This window comes from Accipiter gentilis, chromosome 11 (genome assembly GCF_929443795.1).
Source record: "Accipiter gentilis chromosome 11, bAccGen1.1, whole genome shotgun sequence".
Taxonomy (NCBI): domain Eukaryota; kingdom Metazoa; phylum Chordata; class Aves; order Accipitriformes; family Accipitridae; genus Astur; species Astur gentilis.
This window is the reverse complement of record NC_064890.1, coordinates 24,933,917-24,955,370: the sequence shown is the minus strand read 5'-3', so window position 1 is coordinate 24,955,370 and position 21,454 is coordinate 24,933,917. Positions and strand designations below refer to the sequence as shown.

Sequence of the window (21,454 nt, the reverse complement as noted above, 5' to 3'; positions counted from 1 at the left end):
CAGCCATCGGGATCAGGAACCAGTGGTCCCTGGGGTCCACTTGCAGGTGTCATGCTCAGGGAATAGCAAAGACAGAGAACTTTGGGTTAAGTTTTAGGGAGGTTTATGCCCAAATCATAGAATCACAGAATCACTTAGTTTGGAATAGACCCTTAAGATCACCAAGTCCAACTGTTAACATAACACTACCAAACCCACCACTCAACCATGTGCATAAGTGCCACATCTACACATCCTTTAAATACCTCCAGGGATGGTGACTCAACCACTTCCCTGGGCAGCCTGTTCTAGTGTTTGGCAACAGTTTTGGTCAAGAAATTTTTCCTAATATCTGATCTAAACTTCCCCTGGTGCAACTTGAGGATGTTTCTTCTTGTCCTATCATTTGTTATTTGGGAGAAGAGACTGACCCCCACCTCACTACAACCTCTTTTTGGGTAGTTGTAGAGAGCGATAAGGTCTCCCCTCAGCATCCTTTTCTCCAGGCTGAACAACCCCAGTTCCTTCAGCCGCTCCTCATAAGACTTGTGCTCCAGACCCTTCACCAGCTTTGTTGCCCTTTGGACACGGTTCAGGTCCTCAACGTCTTTCCTGTAGCGAGGGGCCCAAAACTCAACACAGTATTCAACATGCGGCCTCATGAGTGCTGAGTACAGGGGAACGATTACCTCCCTGCTGCTGCTGGCCACACTGTTTCTGATGCAGGCCAGGATGCCGTTGGCCTTCTTGGCCACCTGGGCACACTGCTGGCTCATATTCAGCTGGCTGTTGACCAATACCCCCAGCTCCTTTTCTGCCGGGCAGGTTGCCAGCCACTCTTCCCCAAGCCTGTAGAGTTGCATGGGGTTGTTGTGACCCAAGTGCAGGACCCGGCACTTGGCCTTGTAGAATCTCATACGATTGGCCTCGGCCCATCGATCCAGCCTGTCCAGGTCCCTCTGTAGAGCCTTCCTACAGTCAAGCACATCAACACTCCGCACAATTTGGTGTCATCTGCAAACTTGCTGAAAGTGCACTGGATCCCCTCGTCCAGATCATTGATAAAGATCTTAAACACAACTGGCCCCAATACTGAGCCCTGGGGAACACCACTTGTGACCGGACACCAAATGGATTTAGCTCCATCCACCACCTCTCCTTGGGCCCGGCCCTCCAGCCTGTTCTTTAAAATAGCGCTTCCTGAACTATTCTGTTTGCTTGGTTTCGCAAGCAACCCTGCTTCTCCCTGCACCACAGTGACTGAGCTGTCCCCGCTGTTAATGCCTGTCGCTGCTGAGTCCAGAGCGTGTAACTCTCAAAACACAACTTAATTCTTCTCAAACACCAGTGCAGTCATTCCCTTATCAGGCCATAAATGTAGGCGATACAAAATCATTATAGCAAGAGCCAGGCTACTTACAAGTAATACGGCTAACTTTTAAATGAATTTACTTACTTATTTTGCAATGACATGATGAGTGTTTAGGTAAAATTCTGCCCTTATCTTCAGATGCCCTCAGTTTCTCATTAGTTAAAAGCCCACTCATTAGGAAGAGCACATTCCCAGGACAAACACATCAGCTGTTGTAAATTGTTCCACCAAAGTTTTCTGCTGTTCACTGATTTTATGGAGGTAAGTGTCATGTTATTTACTCAATTAATAATCAGTAAAGACAAAGTTTTCACTTCTGCTTATAGACTACCAGTTAGGAAGGCTTTCTGTATTCTTTTCTATAGCATGTCAGTTCTGGACTATATTTTATTTCTTTTTTTTTTCCTGTCAAACAGCTATTTGGTGCTTTACACTCCAATGTGTAACAGCAATTTTAAATTAGAAAACCGATCTTGAAATGCTGTCCTTGAATAAAATTAATGTTTGAAAAACAAGAGTAATGCTTTGACTTTAAAGGTATTTCAGAATTTGATTAATCATTTTAATACTTAAATGCACTGGGCTGTGCATGCAACACCACACACCTAGAAAGCAGCTAATCATATGTTGCTCATGTATTTAATCCTATATGAAAAATAAAAAAAAATACTTCGTTCATTAGAAGCAAAACATTCAGGGTAATTGTTTCAAGATGACTCACAGTAAGGCAGCCCATCACCTACAAACAGTGTATTTTAAAATAATCTCAAAAAGACCCCAGAAGAAGATTGCAGTCAGTTGTTTGAAAACGAGTTCTGTTTAGTAATGATTTGTGTTAATATATTGGGCTGGGTATTTGTAGAGCTAGAGATACTTTTAATTCATTTATTTGAGACAATGTAGACCCCAGACAAAATGTGTATTGGCATGCAAATAAAGTCTGAAATTAATTTCACCTCAAATGCTTTACGCATATTTTCCAAATTGTCCTGAGTTTCTGTTTGCCAAAGTGTAATATTTCCTTTTGTGTTATCCAAAGAATAGGAATTATTTATTGCAAGCAGAGATTTACAGTGGAAATACACAACTGTTTCAAGCATTTGCCAACATATTAGGTTTTTTTTAGCTGACTAAAGGACAAATTTTTCCTCTTACGAGATTATAAATGCTTAATAACTCCATTAATTCAACTGGAATATTTCCAGATTTACACCCCTCAATTAATTTCAATTGAATTTTCTTGAATTACACCATCTGAAAACCGAATTTATCTTTGTGAGAGCTAAAGCTAATTTAGCTTACAGCATTTTCTCGAGAATAAGCCAAGGCCTGATTGTAGGAATTCTCTGTGTTATCAATTTGACTTAATTTTCTCTTTTATAAGTGCCTCTAATAACAATAAACCTTTCATAAAATGAGTATGTGAATTAAGCAGATGGTGTGAAAGAAGCTAAACTATTTTAAATGCTTCGCAACAATGTAAACTCATGTATTATTTATTGTACGGTATTACCCATTCATACATTCCTATAAGCTATTAAAATTACATGCCAGAGGTAGGATGTATTCTGTTAGTGCCAATTAATGTTCATGTATTAAAGTTAAAAGTGTTCAGTAATAATTTAAAAGGAAAATCTATAAAACAGTGAGAACTTCTTTTCAGAACAGTGTTGGTAGGCACTTTTATTTTCACCCATCAAGGGCCAGAGCCAGAAGAACAGTGTACTAAACACTGCTGAGGACATTAGTCTTAATTATTCAGGGAATTAAGGCTTTAACGCCTCTGACAATCAGTATCGCTCCTCAAGAATGCAAAAAAATACAATTTTTCCCCCCCTTTATTCTTTGCGTATGTGGAAGAAATAAATATTAAAATGGCATATAAAAGGTTATACTTTTAACATAGACTTTGCAGCTTTAAATATTGAGAATATTTTTTTCTAAAATATGTTTGTCTCCAGTTCATAGTGCAATAGAAGCAGATGGAATGGAATTGAAAATAACAATACATCAAGCTTTTTCATAAAAAAGTTAGATCAGTGCTTCATATACTAGATGCACTCTAAATTGATTTATTAGATACGTAAAATGGTATAATACTCTAGATTTTATATAATTTCATCCACTCAAAAAATACTTCTCTTAATCAATAGTTCAGCAATTGAAAAATTGTTTGTGGCACATATATATACTTAATCTCCCTCTATTGCATGAACAGATTTGAACCATATTACTTTATCTTTCCGTGGTATTCAAAGTGTCATCAATAATCTGCAGTGATTTAAAGTGACAGGACGGTCTTTTAACTGAAACAGTACTGGGAACCATGACCTGTATCTTAATTTTCCCTCTGTCACTGTTTTGCTAGTAAATCACTGAAAAATTTCAGTATCCCCATAGGGAATGTTTTTGTCTCCAGCAGGAAGTTAAGAATTAACATTTGAGAAACAGTTTGAGGTGCCTGTGTTAGAGGCGGTGGGGCAGCGAGGGGGAGCAGAGCCAGGAGGGAAGGAGATCCCCGGCCATCCATCGCCGCGGGCTCCGTGCTTGTGTGTGAGCAGGGAGCAAGGACAAGCTGACCCCAGCACGCCCATCGGTCACTGAGCAGGCTGTACCCAGCCTTGAACGGCCAGATCCAAAAAAAAAAAAAAAAAAAAAAAGAGGATGCAGGCTCCAAAAATAGGATGTGAAAGCATTTGGGACAATTTACAGAGTCGCTGCAGCACCGGAGCGTCGGACCAGTAGATGTTTGGGGTGCCTGAACTGCACGCGTGGAAGGGGAAAAGTCGAATATTTAACCGGTGGTGCTTTGGTGGCAACACACAGATGCAGGTGTCTTTATCTGTGCCTGTGAGATCTGGAACCGACCAGAGCCCAAGCCTTAACTGCATGGACAAAAGAGCTCTTTTGATGGCAAAGCCCAGCAGAATGAATGCCGCTGGCTGCAGGGTTTGGCGCTGGGACCGGGGAGCTGGGATAGCCCCATCTTTCCACCCTTCACCAGCCTGCGCCGTCGTTTCTCGCTTTTAAACACAACTAAAATCCCTGTCAGGCTGGAAATGAAAAGTCAAACTGGAAATGAAACGTTACAAGTCTCCTGGCTTTACGGAGGTTTATACCGGCGTGAAGGCAGTTTAAGGAATGATTTAAACTTCTATGAAACCAGTCCTACAGCCAAGGGTGGGGTGAAACGCCACCACCATTTGTCGTGCTGAGTTGCCCTCAGTCTTGTTGGTACTAATGCGATGACGGCATAAAAAACAACGCGTGTAAAGATGGAAGAGTCTGGCCTCTAACGACCATCTGACAAAGACCTTACAGGTAGACTAGGATAAACCAGGAACATGAAGTACTAGAATGGTTACTTTTAATAGTAGAGAAGAATTAGGGGTTCCGTGGGAAGAATATCTTTTCAATACCAATTCTTTTCTCTTTCATTCCCATGCTTCCTTGTAGTCTTTTCTCTCAACTTGAGGCATGCCACGAGCTGCACATAACAGAGACAATAAAGCTAAACAGGAAATGCTTTATTAAGCAGATCGCTGGTCCAAATATGACTTTCTGTAAAACTGTGATACACACCCAAGAATGTCCTCTGGCATGTTCCATTTGCTTTAAAATTAATAACCCACAGTTTACAAAAATGTCAGCAGTGATAGCATAGGCCTGAATCCCCATTTCCTTGTTCTTCGAATTTCTTTTCACACATTTTACACAAAAATGCAACTTTCTCATTGTGCCTTGCAACCTGCTATCTCTGTTCACCTATTGGAAGTGAACTGTAATATGAACTGCAAAGCAAAACGTCAATCGTGTGTTCGCTTTTGTACTTTTATTGATCTGTAAGGAAGACTGCTAACATTTTAGTGTTCTTCTGTTCACTTTTTAACTTGGAATCTAGTCTGAGAAATATAGCTAGGAGAATTAGGAAGACGTGAGTCCAGAGACTAGAAACTGGTCATGGTGAGGATACAGTGAATACTTAATCTCTCTCTAATGCAGTTTTACACTTTTGGACCATGGAAGGATTCAGGAGAGATAGGCAGTCTGTGTCCATCTTACCAACTTATCTAATGCAAGCCATTTTCAACAAAACCAGGAAAAGCAAGACTTTTTACATAATTTTGAAACAGAAGAATAACAGCAGAGAGGGAGCAAGACAGAGACAGGGTGGTCTTTCCCTTATTTCCTAAGAAGACAGAGAAATATACATACATGTGTAGATAAACACGTATTATCTTGTAAATGCATATTGTGTGCATGTAAATCGCACCTCATAGAGAATGCACAAGATTTTTCAAGTTATTTGCAAGGTACTTTTACATGGGATTGTATAGTGGAAAAAATGTTTAAATACAGTTGAAATGTCTGTATTTCTTAGCCACAATAATAATTTCTACCCCAAATGTGGTCAGCCTACGTTCAAAAAAAGACATTTCTTTTAGCTGCCAATTTTGCATATTCCTCAGTGGAATGCAAACAATCCAGTTTCCTGGATCCATTAATTTCCTTTTTAAGTGCCATCATATTTAATTTATTTTCCAAGCAAAATGCTTCCCTACAGATATGAGTTAAAATGAATGTGTGTCTACAGTGAAAGAAAGTACAGTGCTACACTAAGCAGTTGCAAGACAGGAGTCCATAGTGCATATGACAGGCTGAAAGCAAGCTTGGTAAAGTGTTGTCAACCTAGTTTAGGCCACAAAGCATGACTGTTCTGTTGGAAAAATCGCCGTTCTTCTATGATATGACTGTACCTCTTTCCTATTCTGGATGTTAAATTATGCTAATCAGCTACTGGTTAATGAGGGAATCTGAAGTGGCTGTTACTGAAGGAACTCCAGATTATTATTTTTTTTTCAAAGTGTGTTTCTGAATTCGGAAATAATTATGGAGTTCAGTGAAAGATGTGCAGCCTAACTCATACTTCACAGGTAAAACCACACATCTGTGAGTTCTTACTTTCCTTCTGCACATGACAGTGCATACATTTCAACAGTCTTGAAACTGAGAGTGTAGTTTTCCCTCCCCTGTCTGAACTGAAGGAGTGAGATAAGCCCAACTTAGTCATAGGATGCAGGCTTCCAGGAGCTACAATTGTAGTGTGATTTAGTTTTTAAGATCATCTTTATGATATTTCAGAAAGATTGAAATGTCAGCTAAACCATCTTTTAAAATCCTACTTGAAATTAGGTCTAAATCTACATACTCTCTCTGCTTCACTGCAACTTCTGCTTAAAATCTCTTTCCCCTTATGTCATACTTTGCTATTATAGCTCTGGAGAAATTACACTGATTTCTTCAAAATGAGTACAAAAATGACATAGATATCCTGTAAGTTTCTCATCTGACAGGTAAAGAATGATAATGAAATGAAGTCTCCAGAACATCAACTGCTAATCAAAGTATACAATGAAACATTTTTAAGTTTTATTAAATGCTTATTTGATTGAAGAATGATTCTTCTTACCTTGTTGCCCATTGACATTAAACTGCATAGGTAGTCAAAACACTTAAAATGTCCCACTCCTGCAAGATAAATCTGAACAGTGAATATGTCCATACAATTGAGCTGTTCATCCAGAAGAGATTATAAACCTTGGGCGTCAAGAACAATTAAAATCAGTGGAAGTTGAAAACATAGAATGGTATCATAGCTAAATGTAGGGATTGTACTTCCTTGAAAAGTCAGCATACAGATGAGTATAAAATGAGAGGATGCATTTGCTGGCTATTATGAAGTTGCTAATTTTATGCTGTTTATTTTGGAATCAAAGTGTGCAACTAAGATGTCTAGTTCAGCTATTATCGACTATTTGGAAATGGCAATATAGTGGAATTCTGACCAATAAACATGATTCAAATAAGGGTTGGACTAAGTTAACAGCATTTGCTTAGGAAAAGCAAATGTTTTCTTGTTTCTTTTTACAAAAATAATGAAAGGAATATGCAGAAATGAACTCGCTTTTTCTATTCAAGAAATGGTGAATTTCACCACCCTTATTAAAGGATATATTGAAATCCAGCTGTAACCTGCTTCATCCTATACAGCATAACAAAAACTGATGCAAATAGAAAATTACATGTTATTTTGTGCAGTGAGACCATGATCCAGAGTTTCCTGAAAACAATACAAAATATCTCATGAACTTCAATGGATTTGTGATCAGGCCCCACTTCTTTCACTTATGAAGAATTAATTTTTGTTTTTAGAATATAGAGCAGAAACACTGAGAACAGATTCTGCTCTGAAAACACTGTAGTGCCTCAGAAAGCTATGTGCATCTTTGGGAAGTTAAATTAACCATGATAATATGTCACTGAATCAGAAAAATGGGAGAATTTGAATCAAGATTCATAATGAGCTTCAAGGAGGAATTGTTAGTGTCTGTGCTCATTAAAAAACAGGGATTGAAGCAGTCCAATTAGTGCCCATGCTTGAGACTAAAAAGGCCATAGTGCAAAGATAGAGCATTGGAAATTGTAATAAAAGATGTTTTGTTCTTGTTTAGAGGTTCTTTCGTGCATTTGCGAAGCAACAGATAATTTATTTTTCCCTCTTTCAGAACTACAGACTTACCTGTTTCTTTGAAAACTTGTTTCACTTGGCTTCAGATGGCTTTTTAAAGAAAAAGCAAGCATCTGTAATTAAACTCCCACATGGAAAAAACATCAGAATTAATTGCAGATTAATGCAACTGGATTGGAACATTTTCAGACCACAATTTTTTGGAATTGCCTCCCCTTTAAGGAATTGTGTATCTGGGAATGTGTCCTGTATGTAATAGAAAGTAGCAGGAAAAGTGAGATGCTTTGCAATGAGATGCTTTAGACACCTAAAAGGTAGGCACGTTATCTAGGCACATATCACCTCCTTTCCTAGGTTAAGGGAGATAGCTGAGTGACTAATTCCATATAGCTTTAAATAAGGAATTTATAGTAGCTTTGGGAGCTGTCCGGTATTCACTGGAGGACCCTGAATGACTGTCCTTGGCCAGACCCCTAACTTCTAAACAGCTTGAACAGGATTAGACAGATTCCTGCCCTTTTTTTTTGTGGGTTTCAACTTGCAGATGCAGACATCTGCATGTCTACAGTTGAGCAAGGTGTCCAGGCTTCTTCACAACTTCAATGAAGATTTGGTCAATCCAGTCAAAAGACCGTTGAGAATTATTCAACATGTCCTGAGAAAAACATTTTCACCTTGTCACTTGTGGTGTTTTGTACATGGTCCTGAGTGACTGGCTGTAGGTGATCCTGCTTGAGCAGGGGGTTGGACCAGATGATCTCCAGAGGTCCCTGCCAACCTCAGCCATTCTGTGATTCTGTGATTTAAAGCCTTGTCAGGGACAGTGACAAGAATTGGCCAGGAACTAAAAATATAACATTAAATTACCCTGCACTACTATTTCCTGGCCTATCTCTGTTATGAGGTATTATCCGCAATCTTGTAATGCCTAGGGCTGTCAGATGTACACAAGAACTGTACTGTATTAGTCATTAATACCTGACAAAATGATCTAATTATATGTATATAATAACACAAAGCTGAACAATATCAGTATTTGGATTGTGGGAATAAGCAGCTAGGATCTTTTCCCAGATCTTTTCTTAACACAGAAATTCACTAAAGGTCTTTTATTTCTCTCCTCGTGCTCTTCCCATTTCCTCTGGGCTATCACTTTTTGAGAAAAATCTTTGTTTATATTATGGGCTTGTTCTCATGTACTGCAAAGCAATCCCGTCCAAATCATAAAAAAGTACTTACAAATGTACTAAGTCAGTTTGCTGCATCAAAGGAGTGCAAAGTACTGTGATGCATTCATCAGTTTGTATAAAACAGGAAGGGAAAGGCATTTTTTTTTTGCTCCCCCCCCCCCCTCCCCCCAGCCTATGACATTACTTAGATGATTATGCAAGACTCTGCAGGAAAACAGAGAAAAAGATGCCAGTTGCAAGCATAATACTTCCTTCCAGCAGATCAGTGGAGTGAAAATAACCTGGCATCCTCTTCCAACAGGCACACTTGTACTTAGTACCAGCTTGATGGCCTGTAGCAATGGCCCATTTCACTCAAGGATGTTATCCTTAATAGGATCTAAAGGACTGTGAGCAAAGTTTTAAAACTTGGGTGCTAAATCTATATTTATGCATGCAAAGCAAGCTGCCAGAGAGTGGGTGAGGAAACAACAGGAGCATAAAACTCTAGCTTGCTAATGAGGGCTTGCTCCTGGGGAGTCCTGCGTTGTGGCTTCTTGCAGTCCTGCTCTTCACGCACTGCCCGTAGCCATTGCTGAATGCAAATTGCCACCTTCCACCTCTTGGGAACCTGCTCCTGTACCAGACCACTGGTGGGGGGGTGACTCAATGCTTTTCTGGAAGTGGGGACAGAAAAACAAGAGACTGGAGATAGAGGAGAAAAGGGCTGTTCTGTAGGAGATAAAAAGTCAAAATAGAGTCTTAAGAGGAAGGCAGAAGATCAGGAGAGCAGTGGCAGGTAGGAAAAGAAACATCAAACCCAGAAGACGGAAGAATGGCAAGGAAGGACAAATGACGGGGAGAAATCCTGGATTATATCACTTATGAGAGCCAACAAATTTTCAAAGAGTGGAAAAGTTTTTTTCTTCAGTAAGTGTGCTGGCAGGTTTGGATAGGCGTACCTGCAGCCTTCCTGTAGATTTGGCATCCCATTACAGATTAAAAGGTAATATCCAAGGAGTACTACAAAATCTAGTATTTAGAGTGGTGTGTTGACTATACCGGTCTGGAAAGCAAGAAACCTAGGGATCCCAGCTGTGAGCTAATGGATGGGTAGCTGTGAAGAGCTGTCCTTGTCTAGAAAAGGAGTTAAGTGATTAACTGATGTTACCTGAGTGAGAAAATACCACGGACAAGTTAAGCTAGGCTAATTACGAAAGGATAACTTGTGTCTGACTTTACAGGCAAGGAAAGAAATCATTAAAAATCGATGTAAAATAGGGAAATATCCAGTTTCAGGACATTTCAAATTCACATGGCTAGTGTATGAATTGAACCTGCAATGCAGACAACGATTGCAGTGCTTTAACATGTGACTAAAATAAAGAAACTTGACAGGTGAATGATAGAAGGTAACAGCAGAAAGCATAAACCATGTCACACTATAGATGCAGTAATGTTCATAAGAGCAAACAATTTTTATGATCTCTGAATTCAAGCTGATGTATCAGCTGGACCCCACCATGTAGTATTTGCTCTTCAGCACCAATAATAGGTATTGTATTCCCCAGCAAAGAGACCTGCATAACAAACCCGGGACAAAGTTGAGCTGTGCTTCTTGGGGAAGAGAGAGGAGCAGGGGCAGATTCTGGAGCGGCCGGCTGTGGGCAGTGGGGGAACAACTGCCCCACGGGGTGCAAAGTGGGGGTGTGGGAGCCCAGGGTGCCAGCAGCCCTGCAGCTCTGGCAGCTCCCAGAGTACTAGTAGTCCCCAAGCCAGCATGACTGTCAGGGAAAACAGCAGACCCTGAAAGGAAAAATTGATCCTAACAAGCCCCTGCTTCTACGGACCAGGTCCCCTTTTCAAGGATACAGTGTGCTTTTCCAGCTAGTTCAGATCCACTTGAAATTATTTATTTTCTTTAACACATTGATATTTTATTTGCTTTCGGTATATTAAGTATCTTAAACCACTAAGTCATTAGTAGTATCACCCTGCTAGCCTGCAGATTGATTATCACTCTTGCATCTATTAATTTAGAAAATGAAAATTAAATTCAGGAGTAGATAACAACACACTTTTTTTCAGATATGCTGAAAATTGCAGCGTTTCTGAGTTCTCTTGCTTAATTTGTGTGAGGTAGAAGTGTCTGCCTTTTGTTTAAATTACCTTTCCTATTGTAACCATTAGCATATACAGATAATAAAGCAGGCCTTAGCCCCACTGTGATGATGTTCTAGGCAAGTCAGATGGACCGTAGCAGAATTCACTTGGAAGCTGAAATTTCAAATGAGCAGCACATTCTTTTTTATACTGTTGTTTTTAGTTATTCTTTTATTAACTCATCTATTGCAGACATCAGGGAGCAAATAAGTGTTAAAGGTCTGAATCAACTGTGCGAGGTGTCTGGGTGAGAAGGAAAGTGAAAAAAAAGCTAAGCATTAGAACACACTTCTGGACAGCAAATTCTATCAAAAAGTCTTTCAAAGCATTTGAAATTAGACTTAATTTTTACAAGATCTCAGCTTTGCACTGTCCTCTGTTTGCGCTGGGTATAATGTTAACAAAAGCAAAGCAAACCAAAAGACATCCCCTTGTCGTCCTACCTGGCTCCAGGGTGGCTACTGCCCATCTAACATGTCTTCTCTCATTTTGTTTTCAAGGACACATCATAACAATTTCCCAGAAAAAAACATGCCATGGATGTTCAAATGGTCAAAGGGTTAGCAGTGACGGTGCTGCTTACTATGGTTGATGCTCAGCTGCCGAAGCCGGCACGGGCCCCTCTGGTTCTGCACAAGCCTTTCATGGTTGTTTGGAACGCACCGACCGAGCAGTGCAGGCTGCGGTACAAGGTGGACCTGGATCTCAGTGTTTTTGATATTGCATCCAACACCAATGAGACTTTGAGCGGATCCAATGTGACAATCTTCTATCACACTCATTTGGGATACTATCCCTACTACTCAGATAACGGAGACCCTGTCAATGGAGGGGTGCCCCAGAACGAAAGTCTTATCAAACACCTTAATAAGGCAAAGTCTGACATTGACTATTGCATACCCATGAAGAAATTTCAGGGACTTGCAGTCATTGACTGGGAAAACTGGAGGCCCCAGTGGGATAGGAACTGGGGCAATAAGAGCATTTATAGAAATAAATCTCTTGAGATGGTTAGGAGACGGCATCCTCAGTGGTCAGAGGACAAAATTAGGAAAGTGGCCAAAGAGGAATTCGAAAATGCTGGCAAGAGTTTTATGAACAATACCATCCTTCTGGCTGAGCATATGAGACCAAATGGTTTGTGGGGTTACTATCTTTACCCAGACTGCTACAATTATGATTACAAAGAACACCCCCAAACATACACAGGGAAGTGCCCAGCCATTGAGTCTTCCCGCAATGACCTCCTGCTTTGGCTGTGGAAGGAAAGCACTGCTCTCTACCCTTCTATATACCTGGATTATATACTGAAGTCAAGTCCAAACGCACTAAGATTTGTTCACTATCGGGTTAAGGAGGCAATACGTGTTGCCTCAATTGCTAGAAAAGACTACGTTTTGCCTGTGTTTGTTTACTCCAGACCATTTTATGCCTATACTTTTCATGTTTTAACAGAGGTAAGCAGACAGACTTCTTTCGAAATTTAGACATTAGAAACAGCCTCTTAGAAAAAATCCTTTCTGAAAGTTTTCCTTGTATAAAAGCACTTATGCATTTGTTTTTCATATTTAAGGCAGCCCCTCTAAAAGGAAGTACTGTAGTCGCAGTACAAAACCCTACACCTTTCAAGAGTTAATATTGCAGTGCTTTGGTTTACTTCTGTAGGATAGCATTGTATATTTTTAATGAGGGTAATTTAGAAAGAAAGCACAAAGAAATCATTTCCTTAAGGAAGTAATTCATTCTGATATTTTAATTCTTCAGGACAGCTTGTGAAATGAACTTGACAAGTTTTTGTGAAGTTTAAAACTAATTAGTGTAATGGAAAGATAAACTTTCATGAGAAAGGAGCCTCAGGGCTTTTTTGTTTCCTTATCCGAATGTAAATTCATTCAGTATAGAAATAAACCAGTCAAGTAAACTAGTCTGGCCTGGAGTTCCTAAATCCTGCAGTGATGAGCACTGGCCATCTCGCTTTCCAGAGGTACAACACGTTCAAATATCTTCATGATCCAACATTTAGTGCTAACATTGTGGAGTCTTTTAATAAAGAAACCAAGTTTTTGAGTCATGCAATGTTCCTTCAACCAATGATCAAGTGCAATAAATATATAGTGACCACAACATTAATGGTAAAAATATATGCTTACAAATCCCAGACTTTCTGGAGATGTAATGGCGATTGTGACTCTGACTTTGTTTATGCACATAACAGAGAGGCACAGATGGTTATTCATTTCTCTAGTAGTTGTCCCAAGTGCCGGAAGTTTTGCTTTGATTGCTATCAATTCCATGAGAGGGGAGGAAATCTGGGGCAGGGAACTTATGGAAACAACCCCTATACGGCTAAGGGTGTCTGGGGGTGCTCCCTCCCTTTGGTTTATGGAGAGCTGCATGAGAGCCGGCTTCTGCTGCTGCCAGAGGCAAGTTCTTGACTCCAACCAGAACAGCCAAAGGGAGAGAAGGGCAAGGGAAAAGGCAAGGGTCAGTCCAGAAAACCACAGGCTGCACATGCCTTCAGCCTGGAGCTGGAGCTGGGGAGGTGCGGTGCAGCCCCGACAGCCTGAGGAGGGTTTCAGGCTGCCCTCAGGAAGCAAAGGGTGCATAGAAGCAATCACGAACTTGGTCTGCCTCATTTTTAGCAACCAGCGACTCTCTGGAGCTGTTTTCTGTGTGATGTGGGGACTGCAGGTCCTAGCTGACTCAGAAATCGTGTGCAAATAGGCAAGGCTGGGTCCCACAGAAGGCAAGGAGCCACTGGGGGTGGTACGGGTAGGATTTTGCCCAGAACACCCTCACTGAAGAGCTCAGGCTGTGAAACAGATAAGCATTCTTCAAATGCAGGCTGCAATAATACATTTTTATAATATAAATTAGTCCCTTGATGGGTACAAAAATACCATGAATGTTACTGAAAGCTATGAAAACTCACATGCTGTTACCAGTTATGCACGAGTTCAAAATCTGTGGTAGTATAAAGTTACTGTTTTACCTTAAGTTATTTCTGAACAGTACAGTGGTAATTTGGCGTGACATTCCTCTTAAGTTATACTCTTTTAACTCAGTGGCCTGTTTTTCAATTGCACGTAGCCATTTACTCTTGGATGCTTTAAAGATCACTTTACAACTCTGCAGCCAGGGAAGATCCCTGCATAGCCAAGGAAGCATCTTTGGGTTATGCTCCGCTACGTATTTGCTAGTAGGACAGTACCCAGCTCTGCAGGCAACCATGGGGACAGGGCTTGACGTGTCTCTAGACTACACACATCGTCTGTGCGAACAGCTTGGGGACTGCCAGGAACTTGCAGGGTTGCACTTAAGAAAACTGTAAATAGGAATGATCAGGAAAATAATGTTCTTGTTTTCCTTCATAGCCCTGAAGCCAGCAAGATATTTTAAATATGGGTTTGTGTGCTCAGATTTTAGACTAGACTGGAGCTTCTCGTTTGACCCATGACATGCCCCTAAGTGATGCTCACAAACCTACAAACAAGGTATGAAACCTCCGAGATCCAGCAACAATGCGCATCAATGTGACAAGGAAAGGAGCCAGTGTGGTACAATGACATTCAGGCTAAATGGCTATAGAAAAAAAATGGGTTATCAGGCTAATAGATACCTGAGCTCTGACAGGGCCTGGGCCAGGAGAACCGCTGTCCTGCTCTATCAAGCTGTGCAAGAGCTGTGACGTTCTGGTCCAACAGAAATAACTGCTGACACATTCAAGCCTTGTGTGTAAGCCTTTCTGTAAAGAGTATGAAAAATACAGTAAGTATCACAGTGGAAGAAAATAGAAAGAACGGTTGTGAGTCAGAGTCACTGAGGGAGAGACACAGGTCTAGCAGACTTTCAGAAAGGTGAAAGACCCAGGTCCCAAATGCTGTAGCTATGCGTGCTGTACTTTTCATCCTGACTGCACCTGGAATCAGGTGAGTTGTGCATGAGGTATCTGAGAAATTAATCCTGCTTTTTTTCTTGGAAACAATTTATAAATTCTGAATTGGGATCCCAATCATTATGAAAGGTTTCTGTATTTGCTAGAAATGCATATAAGCAGTTTGCCATCTGTAGGGTATTTAGAAACTATCTGCCTTGACAATTCACTACTAAGCATGTGGGAGAAGGAAGTTACACAGTAGCATCTGTGCTTCCTTGACTAGATGGCTGAAGTCTTTAATAAAGCAGGATGACAACTAGCAAATGAAGAATAATGGATAACAATTCTCTCATTCACCTACAGATAGTCTTCTCTGATGACCAGGTGTGCATCTGTACAGAGACCATTCCCTGCAACCACGCCAGGCTTGTAGTACCATTCCTGAACACAGAAAAAGCATGTCTGTAACTAAGACTGTTCCAAATTTAAAGGAGAGGCTAGAGATGTAGTTATTTTTCTTTCCTCAGCTAGAACTGAACGGTCCTGTTTCCTCTCAAGCTCCAAAACTAAAATGGCTTAGCTCGCCTAAGTTTTTTAGTGTCCGATGCAGTGACTTGGCTGATCAAAATGTGGAGAAGCATTGATAGAAACTAGAGCCTCTCCCTCCCTGCCAAATCAGCTGTTCGCCTGGAGGCAAACCAGCATAATCTTGAGGGCCTTTGGCTGTTGCACACTGCCCCCCAAAAGCTTGAACGAGGATGACCATCAGAAGGGAAGAGGTTTTGTTGACTTGTTTATCACTTGGAGAAATACCAGGCACCTAAGTGGCAGCTGACCCGTAAAGTTGCCTCTTCAGGACAGCCCTCTAACATGGAAGGATGAGGGTCTCACACAAGGAGTAAAACAGGATTCCCCACCTAGACAAATGCCAAGATGCTCATATTTAAAATGATATCTAAATTTTTTTAAACCTGCATATTTTCGTATGAGGTACCTGTTAAACTTACGTGGCCAGTGAGCCCCCACTGATGCCAAGCTGTGTTGCGTGAGGAGCGGTGCTGGGTTCAGTCCCGAAACCAGGACTGCTGTGTCTGAGGCTGCCGGCAGAGCTCGTGTGCCTCACTCGGGGCTTAACAGAGGCACCTCCCTCTCTCTGCTCCCCATTTCCCGCTCTCAGCCATTTTGAGAAGCACGTTCCTTTTCTCAAAATACCCAAAGTGGGGGCTGAAACTTTTATTTTCTAACCCTGCCTGTGGCAGGGGAGGGGGGGGGGGTGGTGCCTCCCCCTCTGTGTGACCATCTGGTGGTCAGAGCACCCACCTCTGGCGCGGGAGCTCTTGGCTCAGTTCTCTTCCCAGCCTGCTCAGGATGAATCCAGAACCCTATGTTAGGCAACAGGAAAGAGTGAGGGAATCACCAGACCAAAAAGAACATGTGTATGAGAGAGCAAAAACAAAGAGAGGGTGCAATCTGCCGTTCATAGGTTTTCCAGGGAAGAGCCCTTATGTGCTGGTGGCTTTTGAAGGCGTGAACATGAGTCAGTCCTTCAGTAAAAGACATAACTATGCCTGGAAATGACAGGCAGAAACCTTACTTCTCTCCTTGTGGGCAAGTTACCTAATTATTAAGCTGAATTCATCATAATCTGTATTCAGGTTCCCATTTGTTTCTCTTGCTCTCCTTTGAACCTTCATTGAATTGGTGCAAAGTGAAATAGCATCAGAAAGAGAAATGGTACCCCTCTAAACATTGTCTGTAACCTCACGGTGAAAGTAACTCCCGCTGGAGGGTTAGCTGGAGGTGATACATCTTTTAAGCATGGGGAAGAGAGAAAAAATCAGGCCATGACTTTCTAATTTTCTTTCCTCCTGGGGAGGACTCAGCACTTCGACATTTGTTTTAAAGAATGCAAAAAGAGGAAATATGAGGAGAGTGTTTAAATGAAGTCCCATACAATTTTTTTTTTTGCAGTGAGCTGCTGTTTTCGCCAGCATCCAACACCTGTGCAGGTACTATAAGAGTCCTTTAAGCATCCCTAGGGGAATATACCTTCCAATCAAATGCCAGATTTTGGCCTTAGCCTGAGAAAAATTCTGAGTTTCTCAGCATTGGCAAGGTGGTGATTCTAGGTGTGTGGGGAAACTGGAAGCGTATGTGCCTCGGGAACTTCAGCTGTGAAATTATCGGTGCCATTGGACTTCACACACCCAGAGGGCTATGTGAACACTAAGGGTCGTGCTCTTGGTTTTGATTATTTTATATCCATATGAATTAGGCATGAGGTGCTGAAATCCCTTTGTGGATCTGAATCTAAATGATTTCTAAAAGTAACAAAAGAAAGATGTAGAATATGAGGGAATAAAAACTGGATTTACTGACTCCTGGCCAAGCACCCTAACTCCTAGAGCATATTATTTACAAAATCTTTATTTCGAGGTTCGCTCAGGTCTTAGTTCATCCAGCAATGCTAAATATCTATTGATTATTTATCTTGGCTGTCTGAAAAGGTTTCATTAATTTGTTAATGAGATCTGGACTGTGTTAGTGTTAAATCACTCAACCATCATGTGCCTACTGTAGAATCACAGACCAGTCTTTGTATCTGGGTAATCTTCATAAAATGCTTTGCAAATGAGGAAAATCTGGGAACCCTCATTACGAAGAGGTCAGGCTGTATTTCACATTCTCTTAATATTTGATATTTCCATCTTTAATTCACACACTTCTTTTTTATTTTTTAATGATAAATTAATTCCTATAGGAAAAAAACCCCAACCATTTCCCACATGAAAGTAACACCTGTAGCCAACACCACTACCCTTTTATAAAACTGGCACCCGACTATACGCTTTTAAGAGTAATGACATTCTCTAAAAGACTGCTTGGATGATTAGCAGCAACACGAACTTCAGGCAAGACCAATTATACTATATGTGACTCTGAACCCTACACTAAGGGTTCTGCAGGTTTTCCTGCACTGTTTTGTCCAACCTTTAGTTAAGGGTCAAAGTCACTGCTCGCTCTGACTTCTCTGTAATTGTCTTCAACTCTTCAGCAGATTCTTCCGTTCCCAGGGCATTTATTTGTGCCTTCTTTCATATCTCTTGGGCCATAAACATTTCAGGAATGGGGACTCCTTAACTATGCATTGGTAATTAACAAACCTACTTACAGAGTGAAATAAATTATTTAGTAGTAATTAACAATAGTAACATGGTTCTTCCACTCTGTCATTTTGCATTTCTAAGGTGCCACCACCATACTGTGGTTATTTGGCAGGTCTTTTGGATTAGTTTTCTCCTAAAAAGAGGTGAAAAGACTGTATCAAAGTCCATCACTAACTTTTTAAAGGAATTTGTTATTTCTTCATCAAATCAAGAAATATTGTAATATCTGTCGTTAGAAACACTGATCAGGAATTACTTTCTAATCAATTATTGTAGATAGGACTTATTTTAGATGTAATTGATCATGCCTTGAAATTTGGGGGTGGAAGAACATCCTTCCTCCATATTTTCTAAGATTTAATTGCATTTCTCTTGACACAATATTCACAGTCCCAGGGAGCGGCTTTAAGACACTTGCAAGGTATGTTGTTATGTTGTTGGCAAGGCACCAGCGACTCCTGTTCCACACAGTCTGTGCTGTGGTAAAGCTGTGTTACTGCTACAACTCGACTGCAGCTCTAAGAGCGGACCTGGTTAAGTCAGTATGCAAATATGTGTGCTTTTTTCCCCATTTGGCATTATGTAGCACTGGGAGAGGCTCATTTTTCAAAGATATGTTTCCTGGAATAATAGCATGCACGCTGGTAGGAGCAGCAGCTCTGTAACTGTATTGGCATGGCTAAAGCAGCACAAGCTAGACACTTCCCTAAAGCCTATCAACTGCAATTAGACACTAAGGGTGATTCAGTGATGTGTGATCATACTTACCATCACTTGCCAAAAATGGTGCCTACGTAAGCACGGTAATCATTCAAAGACTGGTAGATAAAATAGATCATTTAATTCTTACTCTACCAGTTTGGTTGGAGGACGCCTTGTGAATAAACTGTAATGATTTCATCATTTAGTAGTCACACTCATGGACGCAACCTATGCAAACCTTTGGAGATACACAGAAGAGGTTTCTAAACTAAATAGCGATTCTGTTGTGAAGAATATACCACAGGACTGATGTCTTCTCTGGGGGGGGCGGGGAAGTGATGCCCATATCCTAGTGCTTTTTTACTTTTATTTTTATATCTTTGGTTTTCTGATGTCTGGTTTTGGCCTTCTTTTTCAGACGGATCTAGTCAATACCATTGGTGAAAGTGCGGCTTTGGGAGCAGCTGGAGTTGTTCTCTGGGGCAGCATGCAATACGCCAGCTCAAAGGTAGGTCATATCCATTTATTAGTATTTAGAAACCACCTCAGTACCTCTTCTCTGCCACCACACCATCCATAGCACCTATCTATCTTTATCAATGTCATCAGCCAGTGACTGAGGACGATGGCTCAGTACTACTTTCAGGTCTCGTTAGTTCTATGCTTTCGTTAGGCTGAGAAGTCCTATTAGTTCAGAGCACATTGCTTTGGGCAGGTCATTTGTAGCATCATGGAATAAGGAGTCCAGGTTAGAAGAATGACATGTTTTGAAGCAGTCACATACAAATATAAGCACAGCTTGTTTTACAGTGTTCTACTTTGTACCTATGGCGGTTTGTACAGATCCACAGAGGAGTGGAATCCAGAGCGGGGGGTATTTTCTCTGCTCATTAGGGTTGAAATGACACCTGGAAAGTAATGTTACCCCAAGAAAAGGCTTAGTTCCTCCTCCCAGGTTCTTCAGGCTTTCACAAATAATCCTTCTTGAAGTGATGGAGGAGGCAGGAGGCTGCACTGGGGTTTCACGGGGAGCATGGCAGGCTAGCCCCAGCTCCTAAACCTGGGCTGGGCTTTGGTGCCCAGTTGGCTTTCCATGCAGTCTGCTCTCCTCCTCCTGAAGTCTCTGGCAAAGCACCAGTGACTGGGGCAGACGAAGAGGGAAATCTGAACTGGAACTTTCTAGCCACAATTGAAGCAACTTCTGTGCTGGTTTCTGAAAATGATGTGGCTCCTTGGAAACTGAAGGAGTTGGAGAGAACAGGAACAAAGCGGTGAATCAATATGTGCTTTAAAACCTACTAGTTCCATGCACTGCTTCTTGTCAGCAGTTACCAGAAATCTCTACTTAAGGAACTAGTTAGTCTCAGATTAGCATATAAACACTCTTTCTGTTTACTAGGACTCTTCGCTAGTCTAATACTGTATGTTTCACCAAGCACGCAAATAGACAATATAGTAAAGGTCAATATTTTGGCTAATCTTACCCCTGCAGGTAAACTCACTTAAACTCAATAGATTACTCTAGTATGTAAATCCAACAAGATTTATCTCAACAGGTTACTTTAGCCAAGAATAGTTTTGTACTAGCATCTTCTTAGATACAATAAATTTGGACATAATGCTAGCTACTGAGAAATGTGTCATGGTCTTTTATTATCTACAGGAGAGCTGCTCAACTGTGAAACAGTACATTGACGGGCCCTTAGGACATTATGTCATTAATGTGACCTCAGCAGCCAAACTCTGTAGCAAAGTCCTGTGCAAGAAGAACGGAAGATGTATCCGCAAAAACAGCGACTCTTCTGCTTACCTCCACTTGTCACCCACTAATTTTAAGATCCGAGCCCGTCACTCAGAGAGGGGCTCCAGGTTCCAGGTGACTGGTGAACCCAGCCTGGAGAGTATTGAAGCCATGAGGCAGAGATTCATGTGTCAGTGTTACCAGGGCTGGACAGGAATATTTTGTGAATTGCCTGACCAAAGGCTAATGGAGCACTGGGTTCACGTTGTGTTCAGTAGATCAAGAAAACAAAAGCTTTATGTCTTCCTCTTAGGAGCCATGCAGCTGCTTCTGCTTTGTACCGCACACTAAAGTCTTCTGAGGCAGTGCAAGGAAATAAGAAATGGTGCCACTAAGAGTTCTGTTCCTTAGCAAGTTCTTATTGTGCAGGGAAAAGACATTGTTGATAAAATAGTTTTATTCTGTTTTCTTCATCTCCTACACCTGGAATTGCTTCGGACATTAAACATTTTTGAAAGCTGTTTTCTTCGTCTCCTACACCTGGAATTGCTTCAGACATTAAACATTTTTGAAAGCAGCCCCCTTTTTTTACCATCTCCTTTACTTTTAACTCATGTTTTACTCACACGTTCAACAGATAAAGCTTCTGCTGTGTCAGCAGAAGCTTTCCCTGAGTTAAAAAGTTGGATAAACTTGTACAAGGATTCATCCATGTAGCAGCTTAAAAAAGGACACTGAGCCTCTTTGTTTCAGGG

General features: G+C 41.1%; 1 protein-coding gene across 1 annotated transcript; it reads left to right on the top strand.

Moving 5' to 3' along the window:
* The first annotated feature begins 1,274 nt into the window (after positions 1 to 1,274).
* On the top strand, positions 1,275 to 21,174 carry LOC126044271 (hyaluronidase-1-like). The gene is made up of 4 exons (XM_049813620.1): positions 1,275 to 1,612; positions 11,713 to 12,669; positions 19,377 to 19,466; positions 20,622 to 21,174. The coding sequence occupies exons 2-4, from the start codon at positions 11,749 to 11,751 to the stop codon at positions 21,048 to 21,050; spliced, it is 1,440 nt and encodes a 479-aa protein (XP_049669577.1). The 5' UTR covers positions 1,275 to 1,612; positions 11,713 to 11,748; the 3' UTR covers positions 21,051 to 21,174.
* The last annotated feature ends 280 nt before the right edge of the window (positions 21,175 to 21,454 follow it).

What these genes read in the sequence shown, in the direction of transcription:
- LOC126044271 (XM_049813620.1), top strand. Translation starts at nt 11,749, where the DNA reads ATGGATGTTCAAATGGTCAAAGGGTTAGCAGTGACGGTGCTGCTTACT. An exon ending in CTTTTCATGTTTTAACAGAG is followed by an intron (nt 12,670 to 19,376) that starts GTAAGCAGACAG and finishes CTTCTTTTTCAG; the next exon opens with ACGGATCTAGTCAATACCAT. An exon ending in TGCAATACGCCAGCTCAAAG is followed by an intron (nt 19,467 to 20,621) that starts GTAGGTCATATC and finishes TATTATCTACAG; the next exon opens with GAGAGCTGCTCAACTGTGAA.